The sequence below is a fragment of the Taudactylus pleione genome, unplaced genomic scaffold, assembly GCF_031769625.1.
Source record: "Taudactylus pleione unplaced genomic scaffold, aTauple2 ptg001064l, whole genome shotgun sequence".
NCBI lineage: Eukaryota > Metazoa > Chordata > Amphibia > Anura > Myobatrachidae > Taudactylus > Taudactylus pleione.
The window spans coordinates 425,340-449,703 of record NW_028285465.1 but is presented as its reverse complement, the minus strand read 5'-3'; the positions used below and the strand labels follow the sequence as shown (position 1 = coordinate 449,703).

At 43.9% G+C, this 24,364-nt stretch overlaps 1 protein-coding gene across 1 annotated transcript in view; it reads right to left on the bottom strand.

Annotated features, from left to right (window-relative positions):
• Window positions 1-1,214: 1,214 nt before the first annotated feature.
• The window catches only part of LOC148453897 (cell adhesion molecule CEACAM19-like), a 380,344-nt gene continuing 357,194 nt past the window's right edge, over window positions 1,215-24,364 (bottom strand). Inside the window, exons 4-7 of the mRNA XM_088461548.1 lie at window positions 9,773-9,881; window positions 8,191-8,237; window positions 2,019-2,041; window positions 1,215-1,295 (exon numbers count right to left, since the gene is read on the bottom strand). Coding sequence (XP_088317674.1) covers window positions 1,215-1,295; window positions 2,019-2,041; window positions 8,191-8,237; window positions 9,773-9,881 — 260 coding nt within the window. The remainder of the gene's footprint in view (window positions 1,296-2,018; window positions 2,042-8,190; window positions 8,238-9,772; window positions 9,882-24,364) is intronic.

The window sequence follows — 24,364 nt, the reverse complement described above, 5'->3', positions numbered from 1 at the left end:
CCCACTATAGTCTTAATACAATCTACTGGGCTCTAAGTACTGTAACTAATGTACTTGAAGCCTCAGTTCTCTGCTGCCATATGTAATAAATAAGCTGTTATGTATATATTGAAACGTTGCTCAAAGAGCAGAGGGACCGGAGGATGTAGGCACAGGGAGGGTAAATGGGGGCATCACAACAGGCTGTCCCATGACCACATTACCATATGGTGTCACATATATAATCCCTATCCGATCCTCTCTAGTAGAGTATATATAGAGCTTGATTCAGATGTGGACGCAATACTGATATTTAATGCAGATTGAGCGATTGCACATAGGCATGTCGGGACCATTTAAACAGTGTTTTCTGGGTGTGCATAAATTAGGCTCTGCGTCCTTGCTGGCAGCAGGAGAGCCCTCTGTGTGTCTGGAGACCCACTGTGTCTGCGACAGCTTAGACCTACTCAGAAGGCTGATGGCCACCTGATCTGTATCCCATGTATCTGGTTTTGTGCATGAGAGGTGGATGTGAGATGCTGTCAGTGGGCGTCAAGCGCTGGGCGGTTAGAGGCTCATTAGTATAATTTTGCAATTATGATCCGTGAGAGATTGCAGCTGCAATGGCATTTGTATCTATCTCTGGATCAAGCCCATAGCTCTTGCCTATCCTGCATCTCCTGCCATGGGCTGTAGTAAAGCTGTACTGAGGGCCTGATTCAGAGTTGGGAATAGAGAGAGATATAGCACTTAACTGTGAACCTGGACAAACCATATTGCAATGCAAGGGGTGTAAATACATAGATTTTTAACATGTGGGATAAATACTGGCTGATTTTGCATGTAGCCCACAAATACTGCACAGCTTTATTACTGTACAGTTTAGAAATCAGTTTGGACACCTCCCTCCCAAATCTAAATCTCTCTGCACATTTTAAATCTGCCCCACCTGCAGTGCAGCATGGTTTCACCAAGATGATCAGTTGAGCGATATCTCTCTCTATTCCCAACTCTGAATCAGGCCCTGAGCCCTCTGCCTACAGCCGCCCCTCTCACAATGTAAAATGAACATATATACTGTATTCATGCAGTTAAACCTGAACAGTGAAAATTACTATTTGTGCTACTCTGTTAAAAGCTGACTATGATGATAATAATAATAATATAACGATAGCTACCGTAACATTACATAATATAACATTACCATTATATACTATTACAATGGCAAGTAAGTATTAGGGAGGGGGCTTCACCTGTTGTTTTCTTGGATCTTTGTTCTTGAATGCAATATCGGCATATTGTAGCTCTGGCTGTTCCTGTAATAAAATATTAATACGGGTTAGAAAAAGTCTGATTTTTCCAGGTTGTCATTTGCTAACATATAATGGTGGCAGTCTGCCCTTCTATACGTCTAGCTGTGCTTCTCCTTTTGTATAGCAGTATCACTAATACATGCTCCTACCTTGCCAATATGGTGCTGGTTACTCTACATGTCCTCTAAGCTGATCAACTGCTCTGATGTAGGCACGGTCATCCCAAAGCGATGACTCAAACTATTTGAGTTGATGCTGCTCTACTTAGCAATGCTTAAAATCATTTGCTCAATTTCTAGGTATCTTTAGATGATAATGGCCTTACTATGTGGAGTTTGTATATTCTCCCTATGATGGCGTGGGTTTCTTCTGGGTGCTCTGGTTTCCTTCCACAATCCAAATATATACTGATAGGTTCACTGGCTCTTGACAAAAAAAATAACCCTAGTGTGTAAGTGTGATAGGGAATATAATATGTGATAATATGTGATAGGGGATATAATATGTGATAGGGAATATAATATGTGATAATATGTGATAGGGGATATAATATGTGATAAGGACTGATGTGAATGGCCAAAAATTGTCTGTAAAGCACTGCGGAATATGTGTGCGCAATATAAATAACTGGTAATAATAATAATCTACACCACTATTATAATAATAATAATAATAATAATAATAATAATAATAATAATAGTAAATTACAGTAATGTGATTACTAACCATAGATGGAGAGCCACTATGACCTAAATGGAAAAAAAAGTACATTTAATTATTAATTACATTATTTTATTTGTTACATTATCTCTTCACATAAATGAGACCATAAACAACAGTAATGGAGTTTGTGAGTCTGCATTTGTTCTCAGCAAGTGGGACGGTAGGGGGATAAACCCTCAAATTAGAACTGTTCCACCTAAATTGGGTAGTTGGGAGGTATGAAACCCATAGAATCAAAACAGGCAGTGAAAGCAGGGCCGCAACTAGGGGGGGGGGCTGGAGGTGCACGTGCACCGGGTGCGCCGCTGTACCCGGTGCCAGTGACCTCCAGCCCGGCTCTGCAGAGAGGCTCCAAGCCGGACGCCCACTGGTAATATTTATTACCAGCGGGCGCCCGGCTCCTTCTCTGCAGCGGCGCGGTGTAGCCGGAGCCGGAGGCTGGAGTTCTCTCCCGAACTCCAGCTTCCGGCTCTCCCCATGGGCACTATGGGGGAGACGTCATGATGTTTCCCCCATAGTTCCGAGGAGCAGCCGGCGGACCGGACGCGATGCTGGATGCAGGAGCAGGGTTCAAGGTAAGTATTTTTTTTTTTAATAAGCTGCACTACAGGGGCATTATTATGGGGCAGGGGCATTACTATGGGGCATGGGCAATAATGGGCATTACTAATGGGGCATGAGCACTACAGGGGCTTTACTATTGGGGCATGGGCACTACAGAGGCATTACCACAGGGGCATTACTGTGGGGGCATGAGCACTACAGGGCATTACTGTAAAGGCACTACAGGGATATTACTATGGGGGCATGGACACTACAGGGGCATTACAACAAGGGCATTAATATGGGAGCATGGGCACTACAGGGGCATTACTATGGGGGTATTAACATATGGGCATTACAATATGGGCACTACTACAGGGGCATTGCTATCGGGGCATTACTATGGGGGCATTATCATATGGGCACTACTACAGGGGCATTACTATATGGGCACTACTACAGGGGCATTACCTCAGGGGGCATTACTATAGGGGCACTACTGCAGAGGGAATTACCAGGGGGGGCGCCAAATTACTGTCTTGCCCCTGGTGACAAAAATCCTAGTTCGGCCCTGGTGAAAATTGCATCAGGTCAGCAGCATAAGGGGAAATGAAATGTACACTCACTCAGTTATGGAAAAATTCCAGGCACAAATATTGAAAAGCTGGGACGTCCCTTGGAAAATAGGCGCTACCAAGTTATTAAAACACACTGGATCTAATGCTGTAGTCCAATTAACCTTCTGTGAGGGTTAAAAAGATAATATAGCCAATATGATACAAAGAACTGCGCAATGGAAACAGTTACTAAATTGTCACAGTATAAACCATGTTTATTTTACTTATAAAAAATGTATCATCCAGACAATACAATACAATGTATCAATATGTAGCAAACATCACATTAGGCTTAAAAAGAGGAGAAAGATAATAATAATTAAAAAGTAAAGATAAAAAAAAATAAAAAAATCTCACAAGATTTCAATATATATGTCCCTTAATGGATACCTGTCGAAATAAAAAAAATTGGCACACCTCACAGTCTGATTCAGCTGTGCCAGTGTCCCAAAAAACAGATGATCAATAAACGAGGCCTCCATTATATACGGGCTTGCGTGCTTGGGGATCTAAGGAAAATGAGGAGTCACAAATTGATTTAGCCAGGGTGCTGTGTACTACCTTGCGCAAGGAGTTAGTTTATGGGGGGTTAGGGTTGGGCACTAAGGAGAGGTTAGAGTTAAATTATGAGGGGTAAAGGTTAGACTCTAGGGGAAGGTTAGCGTTAGATTATGGGGGTTAGGGTTATGCACTAGGAGGAGAGTTAGGATTAGGCTACAGATGCAGGGAGGTTAGGGTTAGGTACTAGGGAGAGGTTACAGTTAGATTATAGGGTGTTAGGGTTAGGCACTATGGAGAGGTTAGAGTTAAATTATTGGGGTTTAGGGTTAGGCTCTAGGGTAAGGTTAGAGTTAGATTAGGGGGCTAGGGTTAGATACAAGGAGGAGAGTTAGGGTTAGGCTACAGATGTAGGGAGGTTAGGGTTAGGCTCTAGGGGAAGGTTATAGTTAGATTATGGGAGGATTAGGGTTAGGCACTAGGAGGAGTGTAAGGGTTAGATTATGGGGGGTTAGAGTTAGGCACTAGGGAGAGGTTGGAATTAGATTATGGGAGTAAGGGTTAAACACTAGAGAAACCATACAAATGTGTGATCTGTAGATTGAGACTGCTCCTAATCACTAATAATATGTATGAAGCAATACAGCAGGGAGTGAGAAAGCTCACACCATTTGCATTAAACGCTATGAGCGTGGCTTCACTTTTTTGTATACCTGTAACTTCCCTGTTCTGAGTTTGCGTAAGAACTTGTAGAGTACAGTACGTAAAAACCTAAATCATTATTTGCCAGCCTAGCCACACAAAGGCACTCAGCCGGTTTATTTTTATTTTGGCTTTGTAAGCCTAATGCAAATATTAAGAGCTGAGCATGTAATAATGATGTTGTGTTTGCAGAATGGGAAGTTGCAGAATGGGAACAGGCTTATAGGCAGGAGTACAGAGATGAGGGGCAGGGCACTATGTAAGCTACACAGGTTGGGCATGAGATGGCAGAGGTACAGGGCGGGAATTCTACATTGCATAGCATTATTGGAACCTTAATTTGTATAGCTTAAGTTATACAGACTCCATTACAGCTGATCTATTTTAATTGATTGTATACAGATGCAGTGGGAGCTATCACCATGGAAATCTACAGTAAGTTCAATGGCATAGGTGGTGGTGTAGGTGGTGGTGTAGGTGATGGTGTAGGTTAGGGGTGGGCAATAAGCAGTCCTCCAGGTGTTGTAGAATCAAATCCCAGCATGCCCTGCCACATTTTTGCTATTTAGCCATGCTAAAACTATTGCAAGGCATGCTGGGATTTGCCACTTATTGTCCACCCCTGGTATAGGTGGTGGTAGGGGATGGGTATGGGATAGATCAGTGAGATGGAACACATTTGATGAATGGGGTAAGAGCTGGGTAAGTAGGGTAGGTAAGGACACAGAGCAGGGATTGTGAATAAGGATTAGGGAAGGAGGAGCTGGGAGTGGGGCTTGGGAACAACAATAGCTTATCTGTCTTGCAGATCAGGAAGGTCTGAGCTGGACTGGTGAGTCTATTAATATAGGGGTATATCTGGGAGAGTGCATTGTGATTGGTGGCTCTCTTTAGGGCACGTCTGTTTACCCAAGAAAAGCTATGTGCTGTACTGTACATGATTAGGGCATTCACTTTTGGGCTTTGCTTTTAGCATTTCGCTTACCTAAAGAAAACACTTTTCTAGAAAGCGGATGACAGAAACTAGATGTAAATCAGGAAGGAATCACCTCATACTAATTTCTATTGAACTTTCATCATTTACATCTACATTCCACTTCCTCATCTCATGGTCTGCACTTCCAAAATAACATTATCATAACACACTGAGTGAACATGAATCCTCTTCCCCTATAGGTTAGACACACAAACCTGTCTTCTCCACAGGACGGCACTGTGATCACAGACAAGGTTACACAATACCACATGTTCCTATTTTTGAGAAGCAGAACTCAGAGGCTGCTTTCTTATTCTTACTGTTTGTTAATGATATGCAGTAGTTTTGTCTTCCCATGAAATACAGGATAATTACATATATTTGGAATATAATAATATAGATGCATATAAATGGTGTTTGCATAATATGTTCTGCAGACGCTTATTAAAACACACAATTGTGAAGTCAGGCATACAGTATGTGGCTGGCTGTGGGGGTGGGGTGGGGGGTTTGAGGCATTACCAGAAGTCTTTAGGTAACTGCTTAAGTTGTGGGAAGGAGATAGAAGCATTTCACTTTTTGCTACAGTATGTCGCAGCACAATGTAACAATGTATTTAATCATAAATACATGTATGCAACAATCTTTAATAAGTATATAATCACACAGCATGAAGTAATAAAATGTCTATAAGCTAGAACATCCTTGAATCTTTGGAAACTTCTTTATATTTATTAAAAGGTTCTAACGTCCAGACTGAATCAATCCTAGTATAGCTATAATATTAAAAGCCCTTATTCTATAGTCACAGCAGAGCGTACTTGGAATAGATTACCAAAGGTGAAGATAACTTGACTCTCACTTGCGGGACGTTGGGACTCAAGAAGAGTTTCCTGGTGTGGTAGCAGTCCCTCCAAGTAAACTGGAATGGGTAATAGTGTGATGTAAATCGTGTGACTCTTCCATGACCCCAAGTTAGCAGGTGCAGTTCTCAGAAATGTTTGAGCAATAAGATAGCTATGTGGGCTTGTAACAAAATGTCCAGTGGTTAGTAGGTCTAACGCATTTCACCACTATCAGCACCTTATCAAAAAGGTGGCCTCTGGTATTTACTCCTGATGTTCATCTCTGGTGTTTAAATGGTGTTAAGTGCTCTAGAGTCTATACTGGGTTTGCAACTTATATTTGGACTGAGTCAAAGCAGTGCAATTGTATATAACATAGGTTGTGATTCAGCATCGGATGGCATTGCAAAGCTGCACGCAGGCAGGCTTTGCAATTCCGTTCTTACTAATATGGAAATGAAGCAGGAGGTGTATGACACCCCCTGCGGCATTTGTGATCGCAGCCCTGCAACTGAGGTTGCAAGCTGGGATCACCATTGTGACCATCGGCACCATGCTGTTGGCTAGCTGAGTAAACCTCAGCTTACTCAGGCTGGCAGGCTTGCGAGGCCAGGAAGCTGCATCCGTCAATGCAGTACCTGGCCTAGCCACTCCCGGAAAATGGGGTGGACACGACCCCTGTTTCCAGAAATGCCGGCCAACTTTGCCCCTGCACCACCCCTTAAATGCCATGCAGGGTCCGATTACGCAGGACCCATTCTGAAACAGCATACACTATTGTGCTTTCCTATATATATACATAGATATATATTTTTATTTTATTTTTTGTTTACATTCTCATGATAGAATATAGCAGAAGACAAGAACACTGTTGGAATAATACACACTATATTCTGGAGATATATATATATATGTGGGGCAGCACAGACGGTGTAATGGTTAGCATTACTGCCTCACAGCACTGAGGTCATGGGTTCAATTCCCACCATGGCCCTAACTGTGCGGAGCTTATATATTCTCCCTGTGCTTGCGTGGGTTTCCTCCGGGTACTCTGGTTTCCTCCCACACTCCAAAAATATACCGGTAGGTTAATTAGCTCAAAACAAAAATTAACCCTAGTATGTGTGTGTGCATGTGATAGGGAACATAGATTGTAAGCTCCACTGGGGCAGGGACTGATGTGAATGGCCAACTATTCTCTGTAAAGCGCTGCGGAATATGTGTGTGCCATATAAATAACTGGTAATAAATAAATATATACATATATAAGATAAAGAAGATTTTATATGAAGGTAAATCATCAGTGAATATACTGGCTTAATTCTAAGTCAGGTGTGCGTCTGTGCGTCTTTTGCCGATATTGCTTCTGTGACTTTATGCAAATACTGCTACAAGCCCTTCCCCAGTGTACAGTCAGGAGTCTGCATGTGTGAGGACAGATACGCCCACTTAGAGCTGCCACTTGGTGTGTCTGTAGATGTAACCGTCAGTCGCTCCATTGTTACTTGTACCAGCCCCATGCTACTATAGGAGCAGATTGTCTGTCAGAGTATTGTCTCCTGTGTGAAGGATTAAGCATCTGTGTACATAACAACTTCTGCAACATGCTCACGACACTTCCATAACACGCCCAGAAGACTGACAATCTCCATGCTTCTGCAGAGCCAGCTTCCTGTCACCTTCCAGTCACTGCCCAAGAATGCAAAATACATTTCATAGACATTTCTGAGGCTGTGCATCTTAATCACAGCTGCAAGCCTGTGCGCAAGTGCTCTGGAGGGATGCGCCCTGCCACTTACTGTAGACACATGTGCAGTATAAAAAAGAATGCTCAGCTGCGTCCATCATCGACATTGCCTCTGACCCAGAATCAGGCCTTTTATGTTCTAATTCATGATATTGGCAGAATTGCCTGATATCGGCTGAGCTATTGCTGCATTTGTGGGCGTCTTACACTTTATACACTAAAGACAGATATGGTTGATGCAACTTACCATTGCTAGTTGGCATTTCCATCACTGAATTCATGTTACTTGAAGGCCTGAAAAATAGCAGTGATTTCATCAAAGACTATAGATGCACTCCTCAGTGTGACAATACTAAAAAAGAGAGACTTGCCAGGTAGAATATCTAAATCCTGGGACTATCCTTGGTAGGGCTGGATTAAGGGGCCTAGAGGGGAGGGAGGGGGCAACATAGGGCGGTCGCCCTGGGTCTCCCACACACAGGGGGGCCACCGAGCATGGTTGGTCTGACCCTAAAATTGTCAAGAGCATGTGCCCAGCACCTGTTCCTGGCACGTGTGGTGAGGTCAATGGCTGGGGAGGCACACATGGAGATGGGTCTGGGTGCTGGGAGGCTGTCTCACCCCCTACTCACTGTAACTCTCCTCTAACTACACTAAGTTTCAGTATCCATTGATTCTCCTACCTGCGTCACTGTGTCTTCTCTTGTTTCTGCTGACTGAGCTGAGTGAGCTCCATTCTCTAAACACTGCAGTGCACTTCCTGGTCACATGACACATATTCAGAGGCATGCCACTATTAGCTCTCTTTCTGTGCAGCTTACTGTCCATGGTTTGGCCCCGTCCCCAGCTCTTGAAGCAGTGTCTGACTATACAGAAGCGAGGCTGAGCTGTTGCTGCTTCATCTCTTGTCACCCTGCAGTACCAGGGTGCTTTACAGAGATGGTGAGTATTAACTAAAAAAATTATTACAGTAAACAAAGAATATGTTTATGTTATAAATATCTTCTTTCTATTATTCTAATAATTTTTATACCAAGTCTCTGCCTCCCCTGCCTACCCTCACTGAACGTCCCTGGTTCCTGGACAGGGGCAAATGTGTTCTGCATGCACAGTACATACAGAGGAGAGTGGCTCCTGAGTCTCCTCATCAGCCTCATGTGACACATCACATCTGTGAAACTGATGATGGGACTCGGGAGATGCTTTGAGCTGTATGCATTGTGCATGCAGAGCACAGAGCTGGAAATATTCAAGTGGAGCCTGGCCATGCCATGGGAAGTGAGTACTCAGGGGCACTGGGGAGGTGTGGGGTGGCACTGTGTAGCAAAAATGGGGCACTGTGGGGCAGGGTTAGGGGCATAGTAGCAGTGGGGTGTAAATTTTATTGATGGGGCTCCTACAACTTAGTTACCCCGTGGCACCACAAGCCTTAATCCAGCCCTGAACCTTGAAAAAAAAAGACCTATTTGGTAACTATGACAAAGGTGATAGACCAGAGGTTCCCAAATGCAGTGCTCAAGGCTCCCCAACAGTTCAGGTTTTAGAGATATCCATGGTTGAACACAGGTGGTTAAATCAAATTGACTGAGGTACTAATAAAGTCACCTGTGCTCAGCCATGGATAGCTCTAAAAATCTGAACTGTTGAGGAGCGTTGAGGACCGCTTTTTGGGAACTTCTGTGATAGAGTGAACAATGAGATACAGTACAATGAAGAACAACATAGAGGAGGAACAAACAACAATAATTCTGCAAGAGCTACAAGGACCTAGGTTATCTACTCCAGCTGACTATTAGGAATTGAGATGTTGTTTTATGTTAGTTACTTACTTTTTGCGCCATTTACGTACAATGAACAGATAATATAACGCAGCAACAAGAGCCACCACTAACAGAACTGCAACCAGAATTCCTATGATAAGTCCTACATTTGTGCCAGGTGGGAATTCTGTAAAAAGAATGTAGTACAGTACAAATTAGATTTGTAGGAAAAGCTGAGAGCAAATAAAATTAACATCTTAGTCTATAAGGTGACAGCTCTGCAAGTAGAAACCTTTCATCTGTGTTACTGTATAAAACTTTGTATACTGAAGGTGAGTACAAGAAATAGGGTGCTAGTATAGTAAATATTAAAGGGGTTCTAGTGGCAAGTGCAACTACAATACAACATCTCATGCACAGATTTTGGGGGCAGGAAGGGGTGAGTGTCAGGGACAAAGAGGCCTGTCTAGTGAATGAGTCTGCCTTATATACATTTCTAAAACCCACCATGCAACAAATCTCCTCCAACAATCATAGATTCCCTTACAATTGTCAATCACCCAGCCCCCAGTTAAAGACCTTCAAGGGGGTTGTAGTATCAAGCAGTGTGAAGAGTGGAGAAGTGGACCAGGGGAGTAGTTGCCCATAGCAACTACAGATGTATGCAGACCCCCTTATTTTGGTTCTAAATCATAGTCGTGTTTTGGTAAAACCAACCTCAAGTGTTATGGTTTTGGTTTTGCATTCCTTTAAAAAATTATAAAAACAGCTAATCTCTTGTAATTTGGACCTGCTTTTGTTCCTATAGTACTATTAACATCATTAACATTCTTTTCCATTCATGTTTTGACCACCACACAGCACCTGAAATCACGATTTATATGCAATCCAAAATACGCAAGATCCAGTTTTTTTAGATCCGAGTTTCAAACTTGCGAGAAGACCCGAGTCAGGACTCAGAACCCCCAAAGTGATCTAAGCTGGGACTCTGTTAGGCTCAGAACCCCAACTTCTGTATTTAACGGCCATCAGGTTAAAAAACAGCCTTTAGTTTCCTGGTTTGTATTGAGTCTCTGATGTACAGTGCCTAAACACAAATTACCTTCCACGGAAACATTTTTACATAATTTCATCAATAAACAAATGAATTGTGAAAGTAATTTAAGTGTTGATTGCCCATAGCAACCAATCAGATTCTACTTAACATTAATCTAACACCTTCTAGAAGATAATAGCTAAAATCTGATTGGCTGCTATGGGCAACATCTCCACTTCTAAAAACCCGTACTTTAGTAAATATACCCCCAGGTGTCTACAATTTCCTTCTAGGTTAAAATACGTGTTATGGAGCGTACACACGGTCAGATTTGTCAGACTTGTCAGATTTGTCAGATGAACGACTGAACGATTTGAACGATTTTACCAAAGTTTTGAACAATTTGAACGATTTGAATGATTGAACGATTTTTGACTGCATTAAAATGAATGGAATCGTCCAAGTCTGACTGCAAACACATCAGATGTCAGATATCGTTATCTGACAAACGGGAACGCGCATCGTTGATCGTACCATCGTTCAGGCATGTCAGATATGAACGATTTTCCTTCAGATATGAACGACTGAACGATTTTTAAATCGTTATCGTTCATATCTGAAGGAAAAATCTGATCGTGTGTATGCACCATTACTCTACAGGAGATTTCCAATTGCATGATATTAATCATTAAGGAGTCTATTTACTAATACGCTGCGTTAATGCCACTCCTGCTTCGCCTGCTACCGCTGTGAAGCAGGAGATGGCTAACGCAGCACTTACTAAAAATAGACCAGCCGTGGAGGGTGAACGTTTAGTCACCCCCTCAGTGGTAACAGCTGACACTCCCTTCCCCTGACAGCCCTGTGTGTGACTCACCATCTCCAGGCTCCGGCCGCCAGCAGCAGCAACAGTAGTGACTTTTTTTTTTTTCAACACACTTTATTTAAAAATGGCCAACCTGACACAGCTGAAGTCCTGCTTCTCCAGTGAGGAGTAGCAGATATCAGCAGCTACAGGAGGCGATATCAGCGCTGGGGAAGTCAGATGACGGTAAATGACATCTCCTCTTAGTAATACCTGGGACATAGGTGTTTATGGCAGCGCTAAGTGCCCTAGGTCCAGTGTGATATTGTAGCCTGCACTTAGCGCTGGCAGGCTATAGGCAGAGAAAATCCCTTTAGTACATACTGAGAAGCGGTATGTACAGGGATTTTCTCTGCCTTTAGCATTTTTACCCCTTTTCTCCCTTTAGTACATAGACCCCTGAATCACATAACAGGAGAAAATAGAGAAACCATATATTAAATATTATATGCAGCTTCCAGTCAGCAGGAACTAATAGGATCAAAAGAATGGAAGAAAGATGATAATTTAAGAATACCTTTCAATACTAAGTATATTAGCCAACATCAGGAACTAGAAAGAATAATAAAGAAACATTGGGGACTATTACTTAAGGATCCCATTATTGTTAAGTATCTTCAAGAGAAACCTAAATTTGTCTACCGTAAGGCGTACAATATATGAAAACACATAGGGGTAAATTTACTAAGATGGGAGTTCTATTAAGAAGTGATGTTGCCAATAGCAACCAATCAGATTCTAGGTATTATCTACTAGAAGGTGTTAGATAAATGAGAAGTAGAATCTGATTGGTTGCTATGGGCAACATCTCCACTTCTTAAATAGAACTCCCATCTTAGCAAATTTACCCCATAGTGAGGAGTTCTCTGGACACACAACCGATGATTAAGCCTATTAAGTCTAAGGGGTCAATTTACTAAGCAGTGTTAGGAGACAGAGTGAAAACTGAGAAGGTGCCAGCCAATCAGCTCCCAACTGTCATTTTTCAAACACAGCCTGTGAGATGGCAGTTAGGAGCTGATTGGCTGGCACCTTATCACTGATCACTCTGTCTCCTAACACTGCTTAGTAAATAGACCCCTAAAGGTTTTTATCGATGTGGCCAGTGCCCCATGTGCAAAAATTGTAAAAGCACGTATTCAGTTATTACAAAATACATTTCCAGTTATAATAAAAAAGAATTTGAAATTATAGCATTATAACTTGTCACAGCAAAAGTGTAGTTTATTTATTAAGGTGTGATTGAGACAAACAATATGTAGGGCGGACTACGCATAAACTAAAAGAGAGAATGGCTGAACTTCTCCGAAACATTAAAAAGGGCCTTATAACACATGGAGTTTCAGCACATTTTAAAGATCAACATGAATGCAATCCATCTAAGTTCATTTCTTTCTGTGGTATACAATTGGTGCCCAATTATTGGAGGAAAACAATATGGAAGAACGCTTAGCCAGGACAGAGATGAGTACTATCTTCAGTTTAGGCACTTTTACACCTAAAGGTTTAAACTTAGAGTTCAAAACAAAATGGTTTCTATAAGATATTTAAATCCCATACTGTCCGTTTGACATCTCCTGTATGAATTTTAGTGTACTAGTGAACATTCTCGTTTTATGTTGATGTAACATTTTTGTATCTGTTTTTATGGAACATGTAATTATTTATTATGTAATTTATCACATTGTTTAATCATTTTGGGCTTGATTCTGGCCCGCTCGCGAGCGCTGAGCACTCGCAAGCGGGTCGATGGTGCGCATGACGGAGGCGGCTCCGTCGTGCGCATGCGCAGACCCGAATAACGACGGCCAAGCCGTCGTTATGGGTCTCGCACCAAAGGGGGCGTGCTATCGATGGTGAGTGACAGCACGCCCCCTTTGGTGGGCGTGCCAGGGGGCCTAAAGGCCGCTCCAATAATAGGTAGGACGGCCCTGATTCAGAGCGAGCGCTCTTGTCAGAGCATCCGGCTCTGAATCAGGCCCTTTGTGTCATAATGCTATTTTAAAAAATTTTTCAAAGTATTATGAAAGCATTTTATATGTATTTTTAAACATATATGTATATTTATTATTTCTTACAATTATATTTACACAGATATTTTAGATATATTATATGTATGTGTATATATATATTTCTTACATATGCATTCTAGATATCCTATACAAGACGTTTATTTATGCTCTTTTTTATTTCAGCGGTATTAGGTTTACCACGTGTCAGTGTAAGCTATCCACACTTAGTGCAAAATTTATTAAGTGGGGAGGATTCTAAACCACTAGGGTTTGGTGGCGGTTTGACGGCGGGTTCTATTCTGTTCGAAACCCCAGGGGTTTGGTGGCGGTTTTTCAGCAGTTTCTAAATGACAGCCCTGTTCTATTCTATTCTAAAATGTGTTTAGATGGCAGTTTTGCAGCGATTTTGGTCTTAGTAAATCTACATATAGCAAAACTGCCGCCAAACCAGTCAAAACACATTTTAGAACCCGCCGCTTAGTAAATTTTGCCCTTAGTGTAAACATATGATGAGATCATATTTTGGCTGACACACACAGCCATGTTTTCCATTAGAAGATGCTTCCCCCCTGGAACGCACGGCCATGTTAGATTATGCGCAGTGGTTACATCACGTGTCCCTCTGCATAGATGTCAGCGTGGGCATAGGCGCAGCGTTATGTCGCGTCACCATGAGATGAGCTAGTCCCATCACGCTTGATGGTGATAGATGTAATACCACTTCCAGTGGACACACTGTGCTTTCCAGACTATGGAACACACAAGCCGTGGTCCCGGAAGTAAGTAAGGAAGACCTCCTTGATCCTTATAAGGACCATGAGAATAATGGACACGAAAATCCCGGTAATAGAATATAAGGTATCTATAATGTATATTATACAGTATAGATACCTTTATGGTTATAGTGTTTATAAAGATGACCACACCCCCTATTTAAAGGGATTTCCGGTTTGGGGGTATTTAAGTCTGCTCCATGGCCCTAGCAGTGACACCTTAAAAAAGACATTGAGCACACCCCTGCCGGGGACACACTAAACGATGTCGCTCATGGAGTGAACCGTCTAGTGTGTTTGCCCCTTAAATTATTTGTCCTAGTGATGGTGAAGCTATGTATGTACAGTACAACATACATCCTACACTTTCTCTTAGTAAAATAATATAAATCAGCAAGAACAGGTTGGGATAACTTTCTTACACTTTTGTCACTATTTTATTATTAGAGCACGAGTTATTGTTTTTCAATTCTGTACACTACTCCTTCACACTTCTTATCACCTCCCTTCTTTTATCATTATTTATTTATTTTCACTTTTCCCATTACAAATTATCACTTATGCATATCACATTTTTACACCATGCAGAATGATTCATTTTTTTAGCATATTTTTAATCTCGATCATTTTTTATTTTTTATTTTCTTCATTTCACACATCAATAATTTTTGTACATTAAGTATAAATTTAATTTTATCATATAATGTGGCCATTTTTTATGTATCTACACTGATAATATCTATTAGTTTCTATAGTGCAGTATTTAATCTTTAATTTTTAATTTTATCATCTTTCTCACATATTGTACAGTGCATATTGTATGCAAATAGGCTGTTTTTGTGATGAGAGGAGATTACTTTTTCTGAACCCCCCCCTTTTTTAAGTACTTTCCATTTATCTCTGATTATAAGTTATACTATACTTATCTTGATTTGTTACTGGAATAAGTATCTCTTATCATAAGTTATACCATACTTATCTGGTTTCGTTATTAACATCAAATCCTGACCAATATTCATTTATATATCTTTCTTAAATGTAATAATGCCGTGTAGTACTGTTTCCATGAGTCAACATTAAGTAAATTAATTGATTATAGTAGGGACGGTTTGTGTCGCTATGTTTTCTTTATAGACACTAAACCAGCCCTCAGATGTGTTATTTACTGCGCTATTGGAACATTATTTCCGCAGTTGGCATTGGAGGATTACTCTGTCTATCAGAGCATCCTATCCAATCATGAGATGGCCAGTGGGATTTATTTCCGGCCACAACATCAACACGTGAGCCCTCTTGACAAAGTCTCTCAGGCGAAACGCGCGTCGGGGGCCGGGAGTCCCTGTGCACACAGGCACTCTGGATCACACGGACGGCAGCTCAGGCATTATTTTTCTCTTCCTCTCCCCGCTGATTGCGCTACCAGGTATTTTCTGTACTATCCTCCTTTCACCAGACTCTCATCAGTTGCCGGCTATGTTGTTCCCACCCTGCAATACTGCGGCAACAGGGGGATCCCACTGCCTGCACTGACAGCAGAGAGAGTGCTTTCTATATTTCACTGTGCTTTGGGACGGGGACTCTCATTCCCAGTCCTATGCTTATGTAAGGCTGGCAATAGCAGATCCACAATTCCCTGTAAATGCACAGATACTTTCTTTTCAATTTCCTGCGATCTGCCATGGGGATGATTTTTGAATAATGAGGGACGCCTCAGATTTTCTGTCAATTACCAAACTGTCAGGTCCGTGTTATCACTGCATTCATTGAAATAGGCAATGATTTATGTATTAATTATTGACATTTATATTTATTTTTATTATCGCCTTCTACACTCTTTTTAACTAATATAGAGGGTTGTCTCATCATGTCCTTGTGATTCACACACGTATGCACTTTTGCACTTTGTATTGATGCACCTATAGTATTAACGATGCATGATATGAGAAATGGTCATTGTTCATGCATGCAATGAATATTCTGATTTAATAACTGTTTGACAAATTTGTTTCATATTCTTTTCATATTTATATTAATTTAAATGACATTGTTGTGTTTATGTTTTTTCTACAACATCTGCTTGACTTGTGTAGGTTTGCATTTTTGCACTGTACATCAATCATAGTGGTACCACAAAGTTATAGCATGGGAATAATTAGTGATCATATACACAATGAAGATATTGATTGGATGAATTGGTTTATACCAAACTTATATTTTTTCATTGTTATTCTCATGTGTATTGTCGAAGCTGAGTAATTGGCTGAGACAAGTTCAGTTTAAAATTGAATCGCGGTGATGCCATCTTGCGACTGGCCGCAAGATGCCATCTTGGAAATCAGATTGCAAGACGCCATTTTGCGAATGGCCGCCCAAGCGCCATTTTAGATAAACTCACAATTAAGTACATATGGCGAGATTACTATTAGCACCATGCGATTGCATCTTCCATCATTTCTCATATACACAGTAATACGCACAATTGCGCTGTTAACTAGTTGCATATTAGTGAATGCATAAGAAAAACACTGTTTAGTAGCTAAATGCGCACGCATCTGTACCCAGTTAACTAGCGTCTTCATATCAAACCCCGTACACTCACACATTACATATCCACTTACAAGGTTCCATTAGCTTTAAGGTATAAGATTTAAGTTTGTTCAGTTAGTATAAATGCTGTGAAATAAAGATATTTGGTAACTAAGGTTTTATACATGCTAAATAAGCCGTGTTTGGTTTCGTACTGATGCGTACTCTTTCCACAGTATTCCGGTGTTATCGGTGGGGAGATCGCATCATGCATTCTCAACTTATGGACCACAGAGACTTCAAGCAACAAAATGTATATTATATGAACAACTGTTAGGATGATTGCATGGGGTGGGAGGGCAGAGACCCCCAGTTGTTAGAGGCTGGGATGAGTCTATTTGAATCAGCCTGTTAAATGCTCCGTAACAGATGGATCCCCCTTGGGAACCAATAGCATCAGCAACAAACTTCTCTATTTTTTTGTCTATCCCTGGGGGGTATAAATATATGTGCTCCAACACTGGGTCTTTTAGTGCTGAATGCTGATAGATGAGGGGTTTCTTGCTGATGCCTGACATCTGGTACCAGAAGCGCTGCGTATGTGTACTGTACTTGGGTCTGTATAATTCCTTTGCGCCTGAATTGTGTCTGGATCAATAGCGTGTAACTGACTGTACTTTTACTTGAATAATACTTGTGCTTTGGAACCACAGATTCCAGGTCTTAAGTCTTTATTTACTGTATGACTGCGTACGCAAATTAGCGTCATCCTTAGAAGGTATGGGCAGGATATTAGAAGGTATAGGCAGGATATTAGAAGGTATAGGAAGTTGTGTATAGAGGTTCTGATCCAGTATCGTTAGTGGGGGGCTCGTAGTGAAGTCACTTACCTGCTCACGCGGTACATATGGCTATCGATATTTCAGCAAAGGGTGGAGTGGCCACATGCAGGGTTTTCCTGCAACCGCTTTGTGCTGAAAGATCGCTATCCATCTCCATGTGAATCAAGGAAGCTGACTAGAATCCAGGGACAAGAGAGGAAAAGTTTGTTTGAGTACGCGGCTAAGTCGCAGGTTTGCGCACAGCAAAGACGCACTTTTTTTTATGCAGCTAAAGGTTGTCATACGGTTGTGTGGTAGTCACATTATTGTGTATGCGACTGGTCACACAATAGCGTATACGTACTTCCGGTTGTGCTGCCACGTGGGTTAACGTGTATTTCTCAGCGCAGGAAAAAGTGTGTAACAGTGAGTGTTTTGTTGGTAAGGGTAACTTGTTCCCTACAGTTAAAGGTACCGTATGACCTTTAAGGGTTAAGTGCTAGTCGCTCTGTAAGCAGCTTTACCGTTCTATACACAGTAGCAGATGTACATGTTGTCTTTGTTGTAGAGAGGTGCGTGGAAGTGGCCGACATATAAACTTCCATAGTTGTGGAAGTTGCCTTACTAAATCTTATCTGGGTGTGGAAGTTGCCTTTTTCAAATCTTATCCAGATGTGTGGGCGCCGCCGACTTAAATCGTCCACAGGTAAGTGAAAGTATCTTGATTGTCTTTCACCAGTTTAAATCTTCATTGAAAAGCGTAGGATTTTGTCTCAGAATGGGAGCCGCGCAAACAGTAGAGATGTTAGAAAATGATGTGCTGCTAATGGAGGCGCCTATCGGATCGGCTCATCGTATTATGCATACTAAGTACGGTACTTATGCAATAAGGTATTGTGATGTATGGTTTAAAATGACGATGAAGAGTGTTAGACCGTTTCCCAGAATTGGTAGTTTTGATAAAAATGTACTAGATAATGTCCGGGATCACATCAGTCTGATGCGCTCCCGAGAGAAAAATGTTAAATATTATGAATGTTTAAAACTGTGGCAGCATGAAGGGGATGTGCACGTGCGGCAAGGTAGCATTGTGGAGAGTATTGCCAGCAGTTCATGCTCACCTCCCCCACCTTATGTGGATGGAGGTGCAAGTACAGTTACCAAAAATACCCATAAAAACGTAACAAGCAATTTGTACCCTCTCTTAAGCAACCATAAAGAAAATGTTTATGATGTGGATGATGAGCCTATTGTAATGTCTGCCATTTCCCATGCTGTGCAGATGATAGATGCTGCATCACCACAATCACGAGCGGTGCCGCCATCTCCATCGGTAACAGCAAGGGAAGTGTTAACACCCTCTGCACCCATAGAGGAAGTTGTTCATACCATACGTAGCAGCAGCAGACTAAACCCCCAGCCAGGTAACCAGGTCAAAGGTACCAGCGCTACCGATCTGCATCCAATTCGGACAATAACCGTTCCAAATGGAAATGCAGATGCGAACGGTATAGTGCCCACGAGGGAAGTAGTAATGCATTGTCCTTGGACAAGAGCAGAACTAAATTCCATCATAAATGATTTCCCCGATCCCAAAAAAGGAACTAGCCAAATGTCAAAGATTTTTGCGAAATTTGGGTAGTTCACATGAGCCCACTAATAAAGATTGGAGTGTGGTGTTAAGGGCCTGCCTACCACGCAATACAGACGTGACAAAATTTATCACGGATTGTGTATTGGATGGTGACGTTCCCTTAACGGACCAAGTAAACCAAGGTAACATTTCCCGCATTGTAACTCAATTGGGTATATATTTTCCGGTAGTAGTTAACTGGGATAAAATTTTCACCATTAAGCAAAAGGAGAGTGAAACTGCAGAAGATTATTGCGATCGGGCTCTGCAGGCTATCACCCAGTACACTGGGATAGAAGATATTAAAGATAGCACTCACCACAGGGGAATGATAGTCACGGTACTCGTGGATGGTCTGAAAGAGAGTTTAAAAACCCAGGTTCAGACCTCACAGCCTGGCTGGCGGGGACTCACAATAGATACCCTCATAGAAACCGCCATCGAACATGATAAAAACATCTCAAAGAAGAGAGAAGCCCAGAGTGAAAAACTAATGGCTGTCAGTATACAAGATCTGGAGGGAATGACGGTAACATCACAGCCAACCGACACACTTGCACTTGCACATACACTTACATCGGAACAAGCATGTGCCCTCACTAACCCCATGCAACAACAAACACAACTCTATCCCACCAACCCGATACAACCACAGGTCCCATACTACTCACAAACTTCTTATCCCCCACAATACCTTTACCCTCCCTATCCTTACCCATATCCACCACCTTTAGCCTCTGCTCAAACTTCACAACAACACATGTCTTCACCCGATCCACGAACATGTTTTAACTGTAAACAACCAGGACACTTAAGTAGAAACTGTACAGTAAAAAGAATAGGAACCCCAAATCAGGGAAGACCTGGATATCCCCATAAGGGATATGCACGGAGGCCAGTAAATGTCCAGCAGGCACCAGCTCCAATTGTGGCCGTAAATGCTTTATTGGAGAATGGTAGCCAACGCTAGGGGTCAGGTCATACCTGTAGACTACAGATAGTCAGGTTAACGGGAAGTACTAGGGAAGAACCGGTCATGATGGTTGATGTAGCTGGTACTGAATATCCTTTTCTTGTAGACACAGGGGCGACCAGGTCAGTGATAAAATCTCCCGTTAATTTACAGGTGACCAACGAGACAGTACCAACCATGGGTGTAACAGGAAAAGTGGAACATTATCCTTTAACAAAGTCCACAGAGGTTACTATTGGGCCTTTGCATACCAGGCATTCTTTTCTCCTGGCTGCTGCGGCTCCTACTAACCTTCTGGGTAGAGACTTGTTATGTAAGATGGGATGTGTTATATATTGCACCTCTGATGGTGTATTTTTAGACATCCCAGAGAGAGTTGCACATGAGGTGCGGGATATGTTGGACACTCCCCAAAGGATAAGGTATCACTCTACTAGTTTAAATGAAAATCCATCTCAGATAAATGAAATGTTGTCCCTAATTCCAGATTCCCTTTGGACTAAAGATGGACAGGACACTGGATTAATGGCAAACATAAGTCCCGTAATGGTAAACTTAACAAGCGGTAGGCAAGCTCCAAAAATTCCCCAGTACCCACTTAAACAGGAGGTAGAATTAGGGGTTTATCCAATAATTGAGCGATTATTGCAACAGGGAATTTTAGTTCGTACAGCTAGTGTAGCCAACAGTCCCATCTTTCCAGTGAAGAAGAGTGGTGGGAGGGGCTATAGGCTAGTACAAGACCTTAGAGGTGTTAATAAGGTAGTAGAGAGCCAATTCCCTGTAGTGCCAAATCCAGCTGTCATTCTGATGCAGATCCCACCAAATGCAACCCATTTCACTGTCATTGACCTCTGTTCTGCTTTCTTCTCTGTGCTTCTCCATCCCGACTGTCAGTATCTATTCGCATTTACATACAGAGGTGTACAATACACATGTGTGGGGAGTGGGAGCAGGGTTAGGGGTAGTGCAGTTTGTGTGGGAAGTGGCAGCAGGATTAGGGGTAGTATACTGTATGCGGGGAGTGGGAGCAGGGTTAGGGGTATTGTAGTGTGTGTGGGGAGTGGCAGCAAGGTTGTCGGTAGTGTAGTTTGTGCGGGGAGTGGGAGCAGGGTTAGGGGTAGTGTAGTGTATGCGGGGAGTGGGAGCAGGGTTAGGGGTAGTGTATTGTGTTCGGTGAGTGGGAGCAGGGTTAGGGGTAGTGTATTGTGTGCGGGGGATTGGGAGCATGGTTAGGGGTAGTGTAGCTTGTGCGGGGAGTGGGAGCAAGGTTAGGGGTAGTGTATTGTGTGCTGGGAGTGGGAGCAGGGTTAGGGGTAGTGTAGTGTGTGTGGGGAGTGGGAGTAGGGTTAGGGGTAGTGTAGTGTGTGCGGTGAGCGGGAGCAAGGATGGGGGATGTGTAGTGTGTGCGGGGAGTGGGAGAAGGGTTAGGGGTAGTGTAGTGTGTGCGGGGAGCGGCAGCAGGGTTAGGGGTAGTGTAGTGTGTGTGGGGAGAGGAAGCAGGGTTAGGGGTAGTGTAGTGTGTGCAGGGAGCGGCAGCAGGGTTAGGGGTAGTGTAGTGCGTGTGGGGAGTGGGAGCAGGGTTAGGGGTAGTGTAGGGTGTGCGGGGAGTGGGAGTAGGGTTAGGGGTTTTGTAGTGTGTGTGGGGAGTGGCAGCAAGGTTGTCGGTAGTCTAGTTTGTGCGGGGAGTGGGAGCAGGGTTAGGGGAAGTGTAGTATGTGCGGGGAGTGGGATCAGGGTTAGGGGTAGTGTAGTATGAGCGGGGAGTGGGAGCAGGGTTAGGGGTAGTGTAGTTTTCTTCTCTGTGCTTCTCCATCCCGACTGTCAGTATCTATTCGCATTTACATACAGAGGTGTACAATACACATGTGTGGGGAGTGGGAGCAGGGTTAGGGGTAGTGCAGTTTGTGTGGGGAGTGGCAGCAGGATTAGGGGTAGTATACTGTATGCGGGGAGTGGGAGCAGGGTTAGGGGTATTGTAGTGTGTGTGGGGAGTGGCAGCAAGGTTGTCGGTAGTGTAGTTTGTGCGGGGAGTGGGAGCAGGGTTAGGGGTAGTGTAGTGTGTGCGGGGAGTGGGAGCAGGGTTAGGGGTAGTGTATTGTGTTCGTGGAGTGGGAGCAGGGTTAGGGGTAGTGTATTGTGTGCGGGGGATTGGGAGCATGGTTAGGGGTAGGGTAGCTTGTGCGGGGAGTGGGAGCAAGGTTAGGGGTAGTGTATTGTGTGCTGGGAGTGGGAGCAGGGTTAGGGGTAGTGTAGTGTGTGTGGGGAGTGGGAGTAGGGTTAGGGGTAGTGTAGTGTGTGCGGTGAGCGGGAGCAAGGATGGGGGATGTGTAGTGTGTGCGGGGAGTGGGAGAAGGGTTAGGGGTAGTGTAGTGTGTGCGGGGAGCGGCAGCAGGGTTAGGGGTAGTGTAGTGTGTGTGGGGAGAGGAAGCAGGGTTAAGGGTAGAGTAGTGTGTGCAGGGAGCGGCAGCAGGGTTAGGGGTAGTGTAGTGCGTGTGGGGAGTGGGAGCAGGGTTAGGGGTAGTGTAGGGTGTGCGGGGAGTGGGAGTAGGGTTAGGGGTATTGTAGTGTGTGTGGGGAGTGGCAGCAAGGTTGTCGGTAGTCTAGTTTGTGCGGGGAGTGGGAGCAGGGTTAGGGGAAGTGTAGTATGTGCGGGGAGTGGGATCAGGGTTAGGGGTAGTGTAGTATGAGCAGGGAGTGGGAGCAGGGTTAGGGGTAGTGTAGTTTTTGCAGTGAGCGGCAGCAGGGGTAGGGGTAGTGTAGTGTTTGCGGGGAGTATGAGCAGAGTTAGGGGTAGTGTAGTGTGTGAGGGGAGTGGGATCAGGTTTAGGGGTAGTGTATTGTGTGCAGGGGATTGGGAGCATGGTTAGGGGTAGTGTAGTTTGTGCGTGGAGTGGGAGCAGGGTTAGGGGTAGTGTAGTGTGTGTGGGGAGAGGGAGCAGGGTTAGGGGTAGTGTAGTGCATGTGGGGAGTGGGAGCAGGGTTAGGGGTAGTGTAGTGTGTGCGGGGAGCGGCATCAGGGTTAGGGGTAGTGTAGTGCGTGTGGGGAGTGGGAGCAGGGTTAGGGGTAGTGTAGGGTGTGCGGGGAGTGGGAGCAGGGTTAGGGGTATTGTAGTGTGTGTGGGGAGTGGCAGCAAGGTTGTCGGTAGTCTAGTTTGTGCGGGGAGTGGGAGCAGGGATAGGGGAAGTGTAGTGTGTGCGGGGAGTGGGAGCAGGGTTAGGGGTAGTGTAGTGTGTTCAGTGAGCGGAGGCAGGGTTAGGGGTAGAGTAGTGTGTGCGGGGAGTGGGAGCAGGGTTAGGGGTAGTGTAGTATGTGCGGGGAGTGGGAGCAGGGTTGGGGGTAGTGTAGTGTGTGCAGTGAGCGGCAGCATGGTTAGGGGTAGTGTAGTGTGCGCGGGGAGTGGGAGCAGGGTTAGGGGTAGGGCAGTGTGTAAGGGGAGTGGGAGCAGGTTTAGGGGTAGTGTAGTGTGTGTGGGGAGCGGCAGCAGGGTTAGGGGTAGTGTATTGTGTGCAGGGAATTGGGAGCATGGTTAGGGGTAGCGTAGTGTGTGCGTGGAGTGGGAGCAGGGTTAGGGGTAGTGTATTGTGTGCTGGGAGTGGGAGCAGGGTTAGGGGTAGTGTAGTGTGTGTGGAGAGTGGGAGTAGGGCTAGGGGTAGTGTGTGCGGGGAGCGGAGGCATGGTTGGGGGATGTGTATTGTGTGCGTGAAGTAGCAGCAGGGCTAGGGGTAGTTTAATGTGTGCTGGGAGCGGCAGCATGTTAGGGGTAGTGTAGTGTGTGTGGGGAGAGGGAGCAGGATTAGGGGTAGTGTAGTGTGTGCGGGGAGCGGCATCAGGGTTAGGGGTAGTGTAGTGCGTGTGGGGAGTGGGAGCAGTGTTAGGGGTAGTGTAGTGTGTGCTGGGAGCGGCATCAGGGTTAGGGGTAGTGTAGTGCGTGTGGGGAGTGGGAGCAGGGTTAGGGGTAGTGTAGGGTGTGCGGGGAGTGGGAGTAGGGTTAGGGGTATTGTAGTGTGTGTGGGGAGTG